Source organism: Monodelphis domestica, chromosome 1 (genome assembly GCF_027887165.1).
Source record: "Monodelphis domestica isolate mMonDom1 chromosome 1, mMonDom1.pri, whole genome shotgun sequence".
NCBI classification, from domain to species: domain Eukaryota; kingdom Metazoa; phylum Chordata; class Mammalia; order Didelphimorphia; family Didelphidae; genus Monodelphis; species Monodelphis domestica.
Window position 1 is genome coordinate 620,524,264 of NC_077227.1, and position 19,546 is coordinate 620,543,809.

Here is a 19,546-nt window from a genome sequence, read left to right on the forward strand (position 1 = left end):
ATGATGGTTGTGAAATGTGAGAGTTGCTTCCTTCTTTTCTCTGTTATTAAAAAAAAATCCAAACTTTTTTACCTTTAGGTTACATATTTACTTGGAACTTGACTAATATGGCTAATCTAAACCCAGTTTCTGCCAAACTGTCTTCTAGTTTTCCTTGTAGTTTCTTTGAGATTTATCTTCCCTTATTAGTTTGTGCTAACTGGGTTTAATGAACATCCTACTCTTTTGTTCATTTCCTTTTGAAAATTACATATTTAGTCTATTCCACTGTTATACATTTTTAATCTATAACAAATGTGAAACAGCTTTAAGGATTATTTTGAAATGTGGTAATGTTAGATTTCTTTAATTCTTTTCCACTCCCCACCCCATTAGTACTTTAAATACATTCTATTTATTTATTTATCTAGTTATGTAAAGTAACCCCTTGCCCATTTGGTATAGCACTCAATCTGTAAATTAATTTTGGTAGTTATAATTTTTGCTTTATTTTTGCTACAACCTAATGATTGACAATGAATTTCTCTTCAATTATTTGCATCTTTTAACAGTGCTTTTGAGTTTTCTTTATAATAAATTCTAAGTGGTATCTTTGTTAGTTAGATCAGATGTTTTATGCATTTTGTAAAATTATTTCAAATGGAATCTATCTTTCTAGTATTTCCTTTAGCAAAAATAAATCAAGAAAAATCTCTAGCATTTCTATACAGAACCAACAAATATTTATTTATTTATTATCTAGTTCTGTGGCCTACAGTAGTAGAAATATTTGCAGATGAATGAGGAAAGGTATCTTGAGGACAGTGGTAGCCTCAGTGATTGTGAGCCTTCATGACTGAAAAGTGTTACCCTAGAAAGTCACAGATCCTCAGAATCCGGCAGAGTTATACCTAAGAAGAACTGTGGGAAGAGTTCATGAAGAAAGAAAATGACTTGACAGATATATTCTCTAAGCATATATTTCACTTCTATTGTACTTTAAGTTTGATCTCACTCTTCTCTTGGATATTGCATATGTTTGTGGGAAAGTATATCTTAGGTGTTTTGGGGAATTTTTTTTTTTACCAACTATTCTGAAGTATACCTGTTTAATGAATATCTTTCATTAAACTGAGGAGGGCAGCTAAGTGGCTCAGAGGATTAAAAGCCAGGCTTAGAGTCAGGAGGTCCTGGGTTCAAATTTGCCCCAGACACTTACTAGCTGTATGACCCTGGTTGGCCAAGTCACTTAATCTCCATTATCACTCTTCTGCTTTAGTATAGATTCTAAGCACCAAAAGGTAAGGGTTTTAAAATACATGCAAAAAGCCCAAACTAATTGAGGCCACTAGCTCAAACTTTTCAATGAGAAGTGCATTTTGATGGGAATATCTGAGCAATAGTCCTAAAATCCTTAGAATCCTGTGGGAAAAAGTAGTTAGTGTCTCTTTGAGGACTCTAGGAGTGCCCAGTTAGTGGAATGAACCCCAGAGTAGGTACTATACTTAGAAGGGTAAATCTACACAGATACTACAGGAACAAATTAACTAAAGAGATGAAAGCAGGTAGAATTATTCACACAGATACAAAATACCAAAAAAAAAAAAAGGGAGTGGAGTATATCTACAGAGATTACATAGAGTCTAGACAAGTTCTTTTTATAGTAGCCCACATATAGTACTTTTAAGTTTTAAAAAACTAATATGAAGCACAAATATTGTTTTTCCATTTTATTAATGAGGAAACTGAAGTTAGGTTAAAATACGTGTTTATAAAAATAATAAAAATTCCAAACTATTTCCTGTTTCTAAGACAAATACATTTCTAATATAATTTGTGACAAGTTTTGGATATATCCATTGTCAAATTATCAAGCTTCCTCTTTTTTTTAGTAGCTGCAGAGACTTTGGAATGCAAAGTCTCAAAGTTTATTAAACTCCTGCATATCTACATACAAATGACAGACATTAGACAATAGGGAATAAACTTGAAAAGTTAATCTTTTTTTGTTTTGTTTTGTTTTTTTGTTAGACAGGGTAAATTCCTTTTGGCAACCTTAATGCCTGAGTGAATCCTCTTAGAGGAGAGAAAAGTGCTTCAGACTTGATGTTAGCATTAAAAAGTTGTTAAATCTATTTTTTTAGGCTTGGAGCTTAACAGCTCTATAGAAACTTTCAAGTCATAATTCAGAAAGAAGATTTGAATCAAATGGAAGAGGAAAGTCATGAATTCATTCCTTTGGAGTTTTGTCCTGCATATTTCAAATGGAAATTTATCAAGCAAAGCACTGGAGACATTTTTAGGGGCCAATAAGAATTATATAGCCACTCTGTTGAAATAAGAACAAGAAATTAATCTTTACATTTGAGGTGAGAAAATTAGATGAATATGTAGATTTTAGTTGAGAAAGCTATAAAATAAAGGCTCTTTATCATTTTTTTTTGCATTACATAGTAGAAGGTTACTCATAGAATTATACAGGATGAGAGCTCAAAATTATACATGAAATAAAGTACTTTTAATTTTATAATATAAACTACTTCACCAGTTATCTTAGTCAGCTATATTTTATCCCAAAAGGCCAATTTTACAGTCTTCATATTATGTTCTCACCAAAGAAAGGAAGCTATTTCTGAAAACAGCAAACCTATTAATGTATTGACCCATTATGTAAAATTCCTTTTATGGTTTTCTTAATAAATTTATTTGTGAAAGTAAGGTGAAATAAAGAATAATGGCAAATGGGACTGGTTTGCTCAATTGTGGTTTTATTATTAAGAACAGGGGAGCCATTTGAGTGTTATAGGTAGCAGGTAGACAAATTGCCATTAGGTAGAGAGAGATTAAAGGTCAGTGAGAGAACAAAAAAAGATAGAAGGCACCCTCTTAAGGATACATAGGAGAAATGGAATTGTTCAGTTTTATATGTTAAAAAGATTTTCATATGTTAAAAGAGAATTTTCTTAATCTTTCCCTCTGTTTCTTTAAGAGGCAAGGGAGCAGATAACATTTCCTGGTAAGAGTCAGTTAACTGACAGTTAAAACTGACAGAAGAAGCTGCCCTTGAAGTTAGATAGATTTAGGGTTTTTTAGAAAATTTTAGTCAGGATTGGAGGTGTTAGATATGGTTATAAGGTATTAGGAGATTACTCTCACTTTCCTCCTTTCTATTTCCTACCAGTACTTTCCTAAAAATAAACTCAGTGTTTTGTGTTTTACCAAACTGCTCTCCTGACTTTTGTTCAAACTCCTACCAGAGAATTTAACCTTTCACACCATCAAAGGTGCACACAGAGGTGTTCTTGTTGGCAAGAAGAAGGGCTACCTCTTCATGTGAGACACTTGAAGGAAATAGTAGGGGAAGGCACCAGAGTATTGCTAGATAGGGGGAAAGAGAAGAGGGATTTCTTGGAGAATGGTCTCAATTTTTTGTTGAAATAACAGGTCTTTAATTGAGAGGATCTGGCAGGGGCTCCCATGGGAATCCTGAAGAAGGATAAAAAGGTTTGAAATAGCTATGCTGGTGAATGGAATAGTGAATTGATTAAGGAGTTATAGAACATTGCATTCCAACGAGAGCCTACTCAAGATTATATAAAATTTAAAAAAAAAACATGTTTTTGTGATTTCTCTTCCTCCATTCAACAGCTTATGAATGGGATTAAAGGTGGTGGATAGTGGGAGCAACACTTCAGTAAGAGGTAAAGGGTATAAGCAATCCAAATAGAGTATATAATATAGAGCAGTGATGGTGAACCTATGGCATGGATTCCAAATATGGCATGCAGAGCACTCTTTGTGGACATGCAGCTGCCCATTACAATCTCCCCAAATTTGTTACTAGAAAGACAGAGGGACTAGGGTAGAGCTGCTTTCCTCTCCCCCTCTCGACTGTGCCTGATGACATTTTTTCATGTCAATTCTCTGCCCAGCAGCCCAGTGCAATGCTTCCTCCCTTCCTTGTGTGGGGTAGAGGGGGCAGGCCATGCCTGGCATTTGGTGGGGGGGAGGGTATGGTACATGGTCTCTGGGGGGCAGGCATGACACTCAGTCTGAGGGGGTAGGGGTGGGGCCTGACACTCCATCTCTAAAAGGTTTGCCATCACTAGTATAGAGTAAAAGTGTCAAACTCAGGGCCTCCAAACCTATAGTATTCCTAAGTGTGGCCTCAAATAGATTAAAATGTAATTAACAAAAATAAAAAAAATCAGTAGAAGATAAATAATGTTAACATGTGATATTCTAAGTCATTATGTTGCTCCCTGTACAGTTTCCTGGCTCCCATTTCAATTTGAGTTTGACACCAGTGGTGTAAACTGTGACCAGTTTACCAAAGAGTTGAGATAAGGAGTGGAGAAGAATATAGTTCATGTATCAGTGATAACTTGGAAAGAAATGAGGATAGAGGTTTAGATTAGATTAGAGGATTAAAGTGAAGTCAAACTTGTTAGGAATTGTCAAGTATAGGTAAAGGTTGAATGACATTTGATTATGATCAATATAGCAGTAAGCCTATAAATTAATTTTATTAGCTATTATTTTTGTAGGGGTATAGGGTTATATGGTACAGTAGATAAAGCACCAGGTTTGGAATGAAGAAGGCAAGAGTTCAAATCCAGCCGTGGACACTTACTAGCTGTGTGACCATGGGCAAGTTAATTAACCTGGCTTGTTTCAGTTTCCTCATCTGGAAAATGTGTTGGAGAAGGAAATGGCATGCTATTCCAGTATCCTTGCCAAGAAAACCCCAAATGAGGTAAGGAAGAATTGGTCACAACAGAAATGACTGAAAAACAACTACAAAAACTCAATTTTTGTTAAGTTGTTTGCCTTTACTATGTTGTTGTCATTACATAAATTGTTCTGGCTTCATTAACTGTGCATCAGGTCATATAAGTTTTTCTAGATTTCTTCAAGACCATTCTCTCTTCATCATTTCTTACACCACAACAGTATTCCATCACACTCATATATTATAACTTGTCATTTACCAGTTTATGGGCCGCCTTCAGAATTCTATTATTTGCCACTTCAAAAAGACCTATAAATATTTTATAATTCTTTGTTTTTTTCTGAGGACTAATCTGACATAACTTATTTTCTCTCTCTTTCATCTCTCTCTCTCTCTCTCTCTCTCTCTCTCTCTCTCTCTCTGTCTCTCTCTCTCTCTCCTCTTCTCCCCTTTCTTTCTTATTTCCTTGTTGAATGAAATGTATTTCTATACTCAACTCTCTCTCACTCTCTCTCTCTCTTTCTCTCTCTCTTTGTCTCTCTCTCCTTCTTTCCTTTAAGCAGTTCAGATGAGAGTAAGGATTAAGAGTTAGTTGGTCCCACCATCTTTCATCTTTTCCTTGTTCATATAGATTTCTGCTTGTGTGCCCTGATTATATGACATAATTTTTCTGGAAATCATGACACTAAGTTTTGGTTGTAAGGCAGAAGAACAGTAAAGGCTAGGCAATTGGAATCAAGTTATTTGCTTAGGGTCTGTCAAATTAGTCTTAGACCAATATCTCAAATAACATACCATTTGGAGAACAATATCTCAAAATATTAGATAAGCTTCAATTTGATACATGGTATAAATATAAGGAGTGACTTCTTAAAACAAATTGGAGGATGGAGGAAGGTGTTATCTTTCTATCTTGGAATAGAGGAAGAGTTGATGATGAATTAGTAGATAAAGAGATAAATTAGATAATTTTGATTATATGAAATTAAAATAACCATTTTATATAAACACAACCAGGACAATAACAAAGTAGGAAATTTTTTTTGCATAAAAATATTTTATATACAAAATAATTTTGCAAATTTATAAGAATTAGATTCTTTCCTAAGCAGATAGTAAAATGATAGAATAGAATAGGCAGTTTCAAAGAAAGAAATCCAAGCTATCAACACAGTAATTCAGATCACTAGTAATTAGAGAAATTAAAATTAAAGCAGCTCTGAAGTTCTACCTCTCATCAGATTGGCAAAGATGACAAAAGAGGAAACTGAAGAATTTTGTTGGGACAATGGGAAAATAAATGTTCTATTATGCTATTAGTAGAACTATGAATCGGTACAGCCATCGTAGAAACCATTTTGGTACTATATGCAAATTACAAGAGAATCACAAGATCACAAGAGAAAGGGGAGAGGACTCATATCTATAAAAATATTTATAGTAACTCATTTTGTAGTAGTAAAAAACTAAACATTACTCACTGATATAATAATGGCCAAACAAATTATGATATCTTAATGTAATGGAATATTATTGAACCATAATAAATTATAATATGGATAGTTTCAGAGGAAACTGGGAAGACCTATATGAACTGATACATAGTTAAATAAATAAGTATCAGGAGGATAATTTATACAAAAACAAAAAAATTATAAAGACAACTTTAAAAGGCCACAGAACCTTAAAAACATTTTAGAACAAGCCACTATGCCAGGTTCATGATTGATTTCCTGTACTTCTTTTTCTTCTTTTTGTCCAAGTGGTCTATAGACCTCTCTCATATAATATTGCTTCAGTTTCTTTCTGAGGATATTAGCTTCAATATTTTTAATCATGTTCAGCTTCTTGACTTAGAAGTTAGCTCATGAGAGTTCCTTCTTAATATTTGTAAGTATCAAAATGACTTGCTCAAGGTTATATAGCTTATAAATTGTGGACAAATGGATATTAGAGTTTGAGGCTCCCTCTTCCTAGTGTAGTACTAGTTTCACTTTTGATATAACTATTAGTGGATTATCAGGAAATATTCAGTTGAATCTTGGTAGTTTGTACATAAAGTGATTTGTGAATTTATGTTATTTCATTTGAAGCATACAGTCTCACACTGAGATAATGTGATTCAAAGACTTGGCATTATTTTACTATATCTCAGCATGTATATGTTACTTTGAAAGATACTTTAATACTTACGCTACTTTACTTGGCATATAAAGGAGTAGGGGAACAACAGGTGACTCTTCATTGCCATAAATAATGAAACCCATTTGATTCAATTTTTTTCTGAAGTATCTTGTATTTTGTGCAAGTTGCTGGATTCTCTGTGTTCCTGTAAGAAAGATAAACATAAAATTAATTCATTCAATTAACCTGATAATGGTTAATTGTTAGGAAAGGAAAGAAAAATCATAGCAGTTTGGAACCATATCAGTGTTTATGGGAGCTTGACCTATTGTTTAGGGGTGAGGCAAAAATTCAAGATAGTAAAACCTCAGGGCTAGAGCAAGCTTCTGACTTCTCTTGCTCTTACATTATTTTATGGTGGTACTCTTGGAAGGGGAGTATTCTTGCTATTAGAGGTGCTGCTTCTGTTTCAGCAGATAGAAGATGCTATAGGAAACAGATGCCTGCCCCTCTTAGCAGGTATTGGAGCTGCTGAAGCAGAAGAGGGGATATAATGCTAAAGGTATGTATATTGCTCATTTGGCTGTAAGACAATAGCAAGATAATGGTTTTTCAATGGGACTTGGCTAATGTGCCAAACATTTCTAAATTAATTCTCCTTCACCTCCATCTCTGATTCTAGTCAGGACTCAAGAGAAGCTCCTTATACATTAATAATCAAAATGATAACATGTATGTGTGAGAGAGATAAGGGTAAAACTATAGATGGGTCTCCCATTTTTATCATAACATCATGGAGAATCAACCAAAAATAATTAACAACTTTAGCAAAGTTATAGAATAAAAATAAACCCATACAAATCATGAACATTTCTATTTACAACCACCAAAATCTAATAACAAGAAATAGAAAAGGAAATTCCATTTTAAATAACTCTAAACAATATAAAATACCTGGGTGTATATCTAACAAACTGAGCCACTATAAGAATGTAATTACAAAACATTTTTCATATGAATAAAATCTGACCTAAACAATTGGAAAAACATCAGTTAGTCATAGAGAGCCTTAGGTAATATGATAATAATGACAATCCTACCTAAATTAATTTACCTCTTCATTGCCATATGAATCAAACTACTCAAAAATATTTCATAAATCTAGAAAAAAATAATGGAATTCATCTGGAAGAATAGAGGTCAAGAACTTTATCAAAGGAATCAAGAAACAAAATATGAAGGAAGGCAGACTAGCTGTACCAGATTTCAAACTATACTATAAAATGGTAGTCATCAAAATAATCTTGTACTAGTTAAGAAATAGAGTAGTGGATAAGTGGAATAGGTTAGGTAATAAACACATGATAGTTAATGGCCCTGGTAACTTATTGTTTGATAAACCCAAAGATCCAAGATATGGGGGAAATAAATCACTATTTGACAAAAACTGCCAAAGAACTGGAAAATAGTATGGCAGAAACTAAGCATAAATGAGCATCTCACACAATATACTAAGATACTTGATATGGAAATAAAGGGTGACACCCTAAACAAATTAAAGGAAAATGGAAAAATTTACTTGTAAGACTTATGACCTTACAAAACATAGAGAACATTATGAAAAATGAAATGGATGATTTTTATTACATTAAATTAAAAAAGGTTTTATACAAACAAAACCAAGGCAACCAAGATTAGAAGGGAAAAATATTTGGGAAAAAATTATAGCAAGTATTTTGACAAAATCTTCATTTCTTAAATATATATACATATATATATATGTATATATATATGCATATATATATATATCATGGAGTCAAATTTATAAGAATGCAAAGCATTCCTTAATTGAAAAATGGTCAAATGATAGTTCTCAGAGGAAGAAATTAAAGCTATAGTCTTAAAAATGCTCCAAAGCACTATTGATTAGAGAAATGTAAATTAAAATAACTCTGAGATACCACCTCACGCCTATTAGATTGGCTAACATGACCAAAAAAAGAAAATGGTAAATGTTGGAAGGGATATGGGAAAACGGGGACACTAATATAACCATGAACTGACCAACAATATAGAATTGAACCAGCATACCCTTTGAATTAGCAATACCACTGTTAAGTCTGTATCTCAAGGAGATCAGAATTAAGAGAAGAGGATCTACTTGTACAAAAATATTTTTAGCATATCTTTTTGGGGTGGCAAAAAATTAGAAACTGAGGGGGTGTCCATCACTTGGGGAATGGTTGAACAAGTTGTAGTATATGGTTGTAATGGAAAACCATCATACCACAAGAAATGATGAACAGAATGAGTTCAGAAAAACCTGGAAATTCTTATTTGAAGGGATGCAAAGTGAAATGAGAAGAACCAGGAGAATCATATATACAAATAACAGAAATATTATAGAATGATCAACTGTGAATTATTAACCTATTATCAGCTGAGCAAATTCCCATGATATCCACAAGGGATTCATTAGTTAAAATACCGTCCACAGATTAAGAAACAACTGTTGGAGTCTGGTTGCTGATCAGAGGATACCATCTTCCACTTTATTTACTTTATGAGGTTTTTGTGTTGAATGTCTGGTGTAACTTCTGTCATAGTATGAACAGAATGGAAATATATATTGCATGAAAGCACTGGTATAACCTATATCAGATTATTTGCCACCTCAGGGAGGGGAGAAAGAGAGATAGGAAGAAAATCTGAATCCTAAAATGTCAGAAAATAATTTTCAGAAATTGTTTCTACATATAACTGAAAACATTTTTAAAATTAAAAAAATTTAAAAGAATATTGTATCAACATAAAATCTGTGAATAAAAGGAAGTTGCTAAACTTAAGAGTCATGAAGATATAAATTTATATCCTACCTGCTATACATCACTTAGCCTCTCTAAAAGATAGTTCCTCTATATAGATATATGTATGCATAAATACAAATATATGTGTGTATATATGTGTGTGTATATATTTTTATATATACACACACATACAACTAGAACTAAAAAAGAGGTTAATACTAAAAGAAATGGGAAAAAACCAAAAGGGAGTAAATTTATATGTCACAAAGAAGCTCATGGAGGGAAGGGGGAGATCATCAATACACCAGAAGGGTAAAGAGGTTGGAGACAGGAAATACTCAATTCTTACATGCATTGAAATTGACTCAAAGAGGGAAAAACAATCTAATCCATTGGGGCAGAGAATTGATTTATGCCCTATAGGGAAATAGAAGGGTAACAAATGGACTGGTGTGGCGGGAAGCAGTATGAGGGAGGGAGCCGGTGGGGGGGTAGTTTAAAAAGACTGTAAAGAAAATGGGGGGGGGGGATAAAAATGGAGGGGGATAGAAAGGGAAGTAAAATAAGGGTAGGAATTAGGGGGACTGATCAAAAACAAAACATTGGTGTAGAAGGAAATAGTGAAAGAAGAAAAGGCAGGACTAGGAATAGAAATCAAAATGCTGGGAAATGCACAGCTAGTAATCATAACTCTGAATGTGAATGGAATGAACTCACCCAGAAAACACAAGGGAATAGCAGAGTGGATTAGAATTTAAAACTCTACCATATGCTGTCTACAAGAAACACACATGAGTAAGGAAGATACACATAGGGTGAAAGTAAGAGGATGGAGCCAAATCTATTGGGCATCAACTGAAAAAAAGAAGGCAGAAGTCTTAGTCATGATATCTGACAAAGCCAAAGTAAAAATAGATCTAGTTAAAAGATATAGAGAAGGTAATTTCATCCTGATAAAAGGCAGTATAGACAATGAGGAAATATCAGTACTCAACATATATGCGCCAAATGGCAAATCATCCTAATTTCTAAAGGAGAAACTAGTGGTGCTCAAGGATGAAATAGATAGAAAACTATGAAAATTAGATAAATCAAACAAAAAAATAAATAAGAAAGAGGTAAGAGAAGTGAATGAAATCTTAGAAAAATAAGAGTTAGTAGATATGTGGAGAAAACTAAATAGGGACAAAAAGGAATACGCCTTCTTTTCAGGAGCACATGGTACATTCACAAAGATTGACCATGTATTAGGGCATAAAAACATTGTAAACAAGTACAAAAGAGAAGAAATAATAAATGAAACCTCAGATGACAATGCAATGAAAATAAGAATTAGTAAGGGTAAATGGAGAGGCAAATCAAAAATTAATTGGAAATTAAACAAAACAATTCTCTGAAATCGGTTAGTTAAAGAACAAATCAAAGAAACAATAACTTCATTGAAGGAAATGACAATGATGAGACATCCTTTTGAAATCTATGGAATATAGCCAAAGTAGTACTCAGGGGGAAATTCATATCCTTGAGTTCATATATTAACAAATTAGAGAAGGAAGAGGTCAGTGAATTGGGCATGCAAATTAAAAAACTAGAAAGTGAATGAATTAAAAATCCACAGATGAAGACAAAATTAGAGATCCTAAAAATTAAAGAAGAAATTAATAAGATTAAAAGTCAAAGAACTATTGATTTAATAAATAAGACTAGAAGCTGATACTTTGAAAAAACAAATAAAATGGACAAAGTACTGGTCAATCTAATTAAAAAATGGAAAGAAGAAAACCAAATTGGTAGTACCCAAGATGAAACGGGAGACCTCACTTGTAATGAAGAGGAACTTAAGGCAATCATTAAAATTATTATGCTCAATTATATGGCAATCTAGGTGATATGGATGAATATTTACAAACATATAAATTGCCTAGTCTAACAGAGGAAGAAATAGACTTCTTAACCCCATGTCAGAAAAAGAAATTGAATAAGCCATCAAAGAACTCCCTAAGAAAAAATTCCTAGGTCCAGATGGATTGACAAATGAATTCTATCAAACATTCAAAGAACAACTATTCCCAAATATTATACAAACTATTTGACAGAATAAGCAAAGAAGGTGTTCTATCAAATTCCTTTTACGACACAAATATAGTACTGATTCCAAAGCCAGGCAGGTCAAAAACAGAAAGAAAACTATAGACCAATCTCCTTAATGAATATAGATGCAAAAAATCTTAAATAAGATACTAGCAAAAAAGATTCCAGCAAGTCACCACAAGGGTTATTCACTATGACCAAGTAGGATTCATACCAGGGATGGTTCAATATTAGGAAAACCATCCACATAATTGACCATATTAACAAACAAACCAACAAAAATCACATGAGTATCTCAATAGATGCAGAAAAAGCCTTTGACAAAATATAATACTCATTCCTATGGAAAACACCAGAAAGCATAGGAATACAAGGGCTTTTCCTAAAAATGATAAACAGTATATATCTAAAACCATCAGCAAATGTCATCTGCAATGGGGACAAACTAGAAGCCTACCCAATAAGATTTGGAGTGAAACAAGGATGCCCATTATCACTTTTATTGTTTAACATTGTACTAGAAACCCTAGCAGTAGCAATTAGAGAAGAAAAATAAATTAAAGGTATTAAAATAGGCAATGAGGAGCCCAAGCTATCACTCTTTGCAGATGATATGATGGTCTATTTAAAGAACTCCAGAGAATCAATGAAAAAGCTAGTCGAAATAATCAACAACTTTAGCAAAGTTGCAGGATATAAAACAAACCCACATAAGTCATCAGCATTTCTATATATCTCCAACACATCTCAGCAGCAAGAATTAGAAAGAGAAATTCCATTTAAATTCACCCTAGCCAATATAATATACTTAGGGATCTATATGCTGAGACAAACAGAGGAACTATATGAACATATCTACAGAACACTCTCCACACAATTAAAACTAGGTCTAAACAATTGGAAAAACATTAACTGCTCATGGGTAGGATGAGCTAACATAAGAAAAATGACAATCCTACCTGAATTAATTTACTTATTTAATGCCATATCCATTGAACTACCTAAAAACTACCTAAAAACTTTTTTACTGAATTAGAAAAAAACATAACAAAGTTCATTTGGAAGAACAAAAGATCAAGGATATCCAGGGACATCATATAAAAAAAAATGTGAAGGAAGGAGGACTTAGAGTCCCAGATCTCAACTATACTATAAAGCAATGGCCATCAAAACAATTTGGTACTGGCTAAGAGACAGAAAGGAGGATCAGTGGAACAGACTTGGGGTAAGTGACCTCAGCAGGACAGTCTATGATAAGCCCAAAGATTCCAGCTTTGGGAACCAAAATCCACTATTTGATAAAAACTGTTGGGAAAATTGGAAGACAGTATGGGAGAGATTAGGCTTGAACCAACACCTCACACCCTACACCAAGATAAACTCAAAATGGGTGAATGACTTGAATATAAAGAAGGAAACTATGAGAAAATTAGGTAAACATACATGTCAGATCTTTGGTAAAGGAAAGAGTTTAAAACCAAGCAAGAGCTAGAAAAAAATCACAAAGTATAAAATCAATTATTTTGATTACATCAAATTAAAAAATGTTTTGTACAAACAAAACCAATTCAGTGAAAATTAGAAGGGAAGCAACAAATTGGGAAACAATCTTCATAACCAAAACCTCTGACAAGCATCTAATCATTCAAATTTATAAAGAGCTAAACCAATTGTACAAAAAAAAAAATCAAGTCATTCTGCAATTGATAATTGGGCAAGGGACATGAATAGGCAGTTTTGAGTTAAAGAAATCAAAAGTATTAATAAGCATATGAAAAAGTGTTCTAAATCTCTTATAATCAGAGAGATGTAAATCAAAAGAACTCTGAGGTATCACCTCACACCTAGCAGATTGGCTAACATGACAGCAATGGAAAGTAATGAATGCTGGAGGGGATGTGGCAAAGTCGGGACATTAATGCATTGCTGGTAGAGTTGTGAATAGATCCAACCATTCTGGAGGGCAATTTGGAACTATCCCCAAAGGGTGATAAAAGACTGTCTGCCCTTTGATCCAGTCATAGCACTGCTGGGTTTGTACCCCAAAGAGATAATAAGGAAAAAGACATGTACAAGAATATTCATAAATGCTCTCTTTGTGGTGGCCAAAAATTGGAAAATGAGGGGATGCCCTTCAATTGGGGAATGGCTGAACAAATTGTGGTATATGTTGGTGATGGCATGCTATTGTACTCAAAGGAATTATAAACTGGAGGAATTCCATGGGAACTGGAATGACCTCCAGGAATTGATGTAGAGTGAAAGGAGTAGAACCAGGAGAAATTGTACACAGAGACCGATACACTGTGGTACAATAAAATGTTATGAACTTCTCCATTAGTGGCAATGCAGTGATCTTGAACAACTTGGAAGAATCTACGAGAGAAGGGGAAGGAGGGAAATAATGTGATTCTTGTAACCAAGCAATAATGTTCTAAATTGACTAAATAAATTAATTAGAAAATATAGTTCCTATTAGTAAAAGGGGCACAGTGAGTCCTGTAAGACCTTCAAAATTAGGATTATTATGAGGCTCAAGTGAGAAAAATACATAAAGCTCTGCAAATTTTTAAGTTTTATATAAATGTTATTTATTGTCCTCTAAAACTATACAAAATAAACTTAAACCTTTTCCATTTGGGGACTATTTAAGTATTTGAAGACAGCTATCATGGTCCTTGTAAATCTCCTTGTCTCTATGTTAAAAAAATCACAGTTTCCTTCATCTATTTCTCAAATTTATATGAATGAGGGCCATCCCCTGTTGATAAATGGGCAAAATGTAGGAACAGACAGTTTTTGGATGAAGAAATCAAAGCCATATTTAGGTATTTAAAAAATGTTCTAAATTACTACTAGAGAAATGCAAATCAAAACAACTCTGAGATATCATCTCACACCAAAATGACAAATGTAGGAGAGGCTGTGGAAAAAATGGGGACACTAATACACAGTTCATGGAACTTTAGATTGATATAATCATTTTGGAGCGTAATTTGGGATTATGCCCAGAGAGTTATAAAACTGTGTAAACCTTTAGACTCAGCAATACTGTGGCTGTGTCTATTTCCCAAGGAGATCAGGGAAAAAGGAAAGAACATATGTATTCCAAGATATTTATTAGTTCTCTTTGTATTGGCAAAGAACTGGAAATTGAAGAGATGGTCATCAGTTGAGAAGTGGCTGGACAAATTTTGATATATGGTATGATGGAATATTACTGCATTGTAAGAAATGATGAGTAGATTAATTTTTTAAAATGTGGAAAGATCTAAATGAAGTAATGAAGTGAAATGAATAGAACCTAGGGAACATTACATACAGCTATAGAATAATTTTAGGAATAACTTGTGAATGTACACCTCCAGAGAATGAAGTGAAAAATAGAAACAGGAAAGACACAATTCATATATCTGTATCTATACCTTTTTTTTTCCTTCAGGTGATAGATTATTTGATTCAGGGAAGGGAAGGAGGGGCTGATACACTTGGGAAGAAATTTTATTAAATAAATAAAAATGAAGTTAAAAAAAATCCCTTCACCACACCTGTCATGTTTAACTGGATGTGTTCCAATTGAGCTCTCTTTCTTGGAGAATGAATGAGATCCTGAAAGTTTAGGATAACATTAATCATGGATTAGAAACCATGCACAATAGAATGAGATAATTGGTTTCTTGCTATAAATATGCTATAATTTGTTTGGATACCACTGGATAGTCCTCTAATTCACTGAGTATTATACTTTGAAAATAGTAAGTAATTACTATCCTGTTATTTTGAAAGAATGAAAAATTTGTTGTCAAGAGTTTGCACTACCAGAATTATATTATCTAGGTAGCTGGGAGTGATTTTTCCTGGAATTTAAAAAATTTACACATATATAGAGGTTTAGTTACAAAGTGAGATCGGTATATTATTCCAAGACAAAGTAAAGGAAGTTGGCATCAGCTATGGAAAATAACATTTTTCCTGGGGTGCCCATCCTGCTAATCAATACACTTGTTTCTTCAGTATCCTTCTATTTAGGTGAACATTGGTTTCTGAAGTGCAATATATGGAATTTTTCTACTTCAACCAGCTTAGCAGCATAATTCTACATTAGCAGCATTTTCCTTTTTCACTGGATTTGCATTTAGACAAGAATATAATAAAGTTTATGTCATTGGAGGAACCAATTTGTATTTGTCATTGGACTTAGTCTTGACCCACAAGGCAATCCTTTGTAAAAAAAAAAGAGATTGATTCAGATGTGTAGGTCTTCATAAAATATACATTTCCTTTTCTACTCCCTCCCACTTCCCAATGGAAGGAAAGATACAAGCAAATGAAAAACAATCCAGATGTGAAGGGTGGACATAAGTAAAAAATCTGGAGAGCTTCAGAAACATCTGGATAAATTTTGTTGCATAGATGCAGCCACAGTGTTTCTTGAAAAAGAATCCATTTGCAACATGTTGTGATCCTAGAAACTTGCATAATATGAAGAATAACACATTTGCCAAGGAGGGAGACCAAAACGTAGCAATACTTCCTTCTGCTTTTTAGTAAAATATTTTATGATAAATGTTTTATGTATATATTGGATAATGAGGGACTAAGGAGATAAGGAGAAAGTAGTTCATAAAAAAGTACAGTGATTGAATGAGGAGGTATGAGGAGAAAACTGAATATGATAATCAAAACTAATGCACTGAGATATTTACAGTCTCGACTTTGGAATGCTTGCCATATGGTGTGTTGCCTTCACAACTTGTGCTTTTTGTTGATTACCCCTGCACAATGAGCAGATGACTCCATCAGGTTGTTCTTATGATGCCTCAATGTTTCTCCTGAAAGACTACAATGAATTCATAACTTTAAAGTATTATGAATGATCTAAATTGTTTTTCTCAGTGGTATCATTTTTGCACTTGTCCATAATGTCTAATATTTAATCATATTGCCCTATTACTTAAATAGCTCCTTCTGTCTTTTTATTCTTAATTAAACTAAATATAACTGTGTCAGCAGCTAATTTCACCTTTTTAGTTCATATCATTCAGCAACTTGATCAAACAGATCCAAATACCAATTTCCAACATATTTTTCTTTTAAGAGCTTTGTGTTTTATTTCTGTCTTTTGTTTCCTATCCTTGAACCAGTCACTTTAATACAGCAGACAGGGTTTTATAACACTTTGTGGTTATTATGTTTTCTCATGTAGGTTACTATGAATGACTCCTATGAAAGATTTTTCAGGAAGTTGGATAAGTTACAGTTCTTTTCAGTCACTATATTGCTCACTCTTTAAAATGTAAAACATATTTCCAGGCTTGGAGACCTGGGGGAATCATCTATTCCTATTAAAATTTCTTCATCTAGAATGAATGGGGATAGCTATACATAGATGGTACTTTGAGGTCCGTGGTATCATTAGCACTCACCATTCTTCATGCATTGTTAAGAAATCCACAGCATTTTGATCAAAGAAGGCATTCAGATAAATCCCTTTTTAGTGGCATGAGGGCCATTTGATATTGCCATGTCCCACACTTCATCACTTCTGAGAACTTTCACTTTAATAGTTTGTATTTCCTTTTTCTCATGGTATTACCATTAAGATCACATTAATTAGGAGATGTGGTTCTATGACCAGTTAAACTATAGGCAAATAAAGGCAAGTATGTACTTGACCAAAGGGTAGGTTCTTAGGGGAGGGCTAAGAATTTCTGACTTAATTGAGATTTAGGTGGTAGTTTATTCCAGTGGGAATTTGGAGATGAAAGGGCATCTGTGGAGTACATTTCTGTCATAGGCTTTCAGAAACTTATTATCATCACCATACTCATGGCTATCACTATCACTACAATCACTACTAAATATATAATTAACATCGGAAACAGAACTCAATTTTGAGTAAGAGAATCTTAATCCCAACTCGGAACATGAACAGATCACTGAGCAACTGGGAGGAGCCTTAGTTTCCTTATCTATAAAATAAAGGTTTTGGATTAGTTCCTAAGGTTAAGTTCCTTAGTGCTAAATCCTATACTCTTAAGGGGCTAATTATATCTTATACTCTGTTAAGCCCGAGATAAAATATCTTTTGATTTGCTTGTTCAGTTATTTAGTTTTTAATTCTTAAAATCCTTACCTTCTGTCCTAGAATCAATTCAAAGTATTGGTTCCAAGGCAGAAGATCTAAGAAAGGGCTAGGGTTAAGTGACTTGTCCAAGATCACACAGCTAGGAAGTGTCTGAGACCAGATTTGAACCCAAGATTTCCCATCTCTAGGGCTGGCTTTCTATCCAGTAAACCACCTCTCTGCCCTCAAGGGATCAGTTATTTGAATAAGCCTCATTTCCTACTTCTGCCATTACAGAAAGCAGAAAACATTTTTTTTTTTTGCTAACCAATTTGTGAAGAGAGCCTATGCTGCTGTTATATCAATTCAGTTTCCAAACTGTTCTTTCTTAAGAAATCTACTGGGTTAGAAAAAGGCCACAAACACTTTAACCATCTTTCCAGTGCTATTAAAACAAAACCAGCTGGGCTGGGAGAAGGAAAACAAAACACAAAGCGTACTACTACAAAGCTTTTTGGTTGCTAATAAAAACATCGGTTTGTGGTATTTCCAAAAATGTTTGGTACAAGTCAATCTCTGAAGGTCTAAGGGGAAATAAGAACAGTGGAAGGTCCCAGATCTGTCAAAAGTTAAAGAAAATTTCCTCTCAATTCAGTATGCAATTCAAATGAAAGGCATTTTAGTAAAAGATTTAATGAAAAGGAAAGCTTTGGTGATCATGGAGGCCAATTCTGGTGCCACATTCATTTTTCTGCAGTTTTCAAAAAACCAATTATCTATTAGATGAAATGTGGATATGCCAAGATTCCTCGAGTGGACTTATTTTATTATTTGTTTCCTTAAAATATATACAGAACTGTACCACATTGCCTACTCTCTCCTTAAATTCTTAAGCATAGCAATGGATTCAGACTTGGCTATTTAAAACACATGGTGAGATAGTATTGCTTGGAAAATAAGAGTTCTTTCACCAATGCCAGAAGAATATTTCCATAAATTATTTCTTACAATTAAAAATGTCCATATTCTAAAAAAGGAAATATTCAGAATAAGATTAAATAGGTGACCAAAATGGCTGGCTGTGTAATACCATATACTTTTCTTTCCCTTCTTTTTCCGCCTATCCCTTATCTCCATGGGGATTCTTTAGAAAAAAAATTTTCTCCAGATCATCACCAACCTCTAAGGCTGGGGAAGAAAAGGGAATTGTGGAGAGAAGTTTGAACATGCAGATAGAAATTTGATATGTGTTATTTTAAAAATCAGACACCATACAAAACACTTTGTTTTCTAATACCTTCAAGGGCAGAAGAACCTTCCAAAACATAAAGTCTGGTGATCTGCCAGAAAAACAGGATTACTTAAGAGGTGAAGGAAGTAGAGGGGAGGGAAGAGAAATGCACAAGGCTACATCCAGATTATATCTCTTCTCAGTTCTATCAAGTCAAAGAATTAGTATCTCTGACCAGTTTCTTTAGTCAAAAGTTAAGTAGACTTAGAGTTCTGTGGATAGGGAGAGACCTCATTAAAACTTTGAAACAGGAAAATACTTAAATTTGATTATTAAACAGAGGGTCTAGAAATCTTTCAGTACCACAAAACTTTCTACTTTGTAAATGAACTAGAATTTCATAAAGTTAGCCAGTATCATTAACTATACATTTTCCTATTCCTGAGATTTTGGGGAATTGTTTTTTTTTAATTTTTTAAGTTAAATTTTTTTTTCAATTATGTGTAGAAACATTT

At 33.5% G+C, this 19,546-nt stretch overlaps 1 protein-coding gene across 1 annotated transcript in view; it reads right to left on the reverse strand.

The window, feature by feature from the left end:
* The window catches only part of SPTLC3 (serine palmitoyltransferase long chain base subunit 3), a 221,477-nt gene that overhangs the window by 21,903 nt on the left and 180,028 nt on the right, over positions 1 to 19,546 (reverse strand). The window contains exon 10 of the mRNA XM_001374333.4: positions 6,905 to 7,040. Within this exon, the coding sequence (XP_001374370.1) occupies positions 6,905 to 7,040 (136 nt within the window). The remainder of the gene's footprint in view (positions 1 to 6,904; positions 7,041 to 19,546) is intronic.